The following is a 1,046-nucleotide window of genomic DNA, read 5'->3' as shown; positions in this document are numbered from 1 at the left end:
CTGCATGGACTTCACCAGAGCAGAGATAGTGAACTGAGACCAGCCGGCACCTCTAGTTGATGCAATACCCAAGCATCGCTACCTCCATCTCGCTTTGCTTAGCTTCCTGTTGGCTCAGTCGAGCGTCAAGGTCGGTCTTGATGGTCTCCTGGGCTTCCATACCACTCTCCAGTGAGGCGACCAATTCCTGAAGCCCAACTGAGCACCCAAGTGATAGTCGCCATTGACAGTGTACATTCCTCGTTCCTTCACAGAGATGGTCAGTCACTAGAGCGGTCACTCGGATGAGTTCTTCGTCAGAGCTATCGGCAGTCAGCCCATCTGCCCCCTCACAAGACTGGGGCTTCATCAACCCTAACACCCCAACTCTCTATCTATGGAATGAGATATCGGACCTTCTAGTTTCCGTGCGACCTTCCTGGTTTCCTCCACTCCTTGTTCATCGCCCTTCACTCCACACAACCCTTCCCGAGGGCCCTAGAGAGCAACGACGATGACGTTGTGGCCAGTCCGGAGAAGTTCAAACTAACCTCTAGAGCTGAGGCGTCGTCTATGGAGGACTGTTCAACTACGACAATTCGAGCACTCGGGCCTAGATACGGTCTTATATGGCTGCATGGCAAGCTGAACCTCCTTACCCTCCGAGACCAAGCGACCAGTAGTCCCCATCTCTACCGAGGAGTTCTCACTGCTGTCGGGCATGCCTGAACTCCGAGATTTTTCCGCAGGGGCTACCGTGGTCTCAACGGGAGTTCGAGTAGCGGTGGAGTTATCTATTCGAACGATGAAGGAATGCCAACTGGGGCCCAATAGCCTACCCGAACTGACTGACCACGTAAGCGCTGTGTCATCACCCGGCGAAGGCATCATCGGCGCTTGATACCCTTCTCCCTTATCGGCTACCCCACGCCTCTTCCTTGCCTTATACCGGTCCTTCAAACGCTCAGCGAAGGAAGACAGTGCTGTCGTGAGTTTCTATAGAGATCACGTCTTTCCATCTCTCCTCAGACCCCCTCCCCACACTACCTTCTTCTGAGAACCACGCG

General features: G+C 54.1%; 1 protein-coding gene across 1 annotated transcript; it reads right to left on the bottom strand.

Annotated features, from left to right (window-relative positions):
* Nucleotides 1-82: 82 nt before the first annotated feature.
* Pmar_PMAR013979 (hypothetical protein) lies at nucleotides 83-702 on the bottom strand (the record flags this gene model as incomplete). The annotated part of the gene is made up of 3 exons (XM_002775989.1): nucleotides 83-187; nucleotides 236-354; nucleotides 576-702. Coding segments are annotated over 3 exons (351 nt in total), but the record flags the coding sequence as incomplete, so codon positions are not given.
* Nucleotides 703-1,046: the final 344 nt, after the last annotated feature.

Source organism: Perkinsus marinus (assembly GCF_000006405.1).
Source record: "Perkinsus marinus ATCC 50983 genomic scaffold scf_1104296954968, whole genome shotgun sequence".
In the NCBI taxonomy this organism is placed as follows: Eukaryota; Perkinsozoa; order Perkinsida; family Perkinsidae; genus Perkinsus; species Perkinsus marinus.
This window is presented reverse-complemented; position numbering and strand designations above follow the sequence as displayed.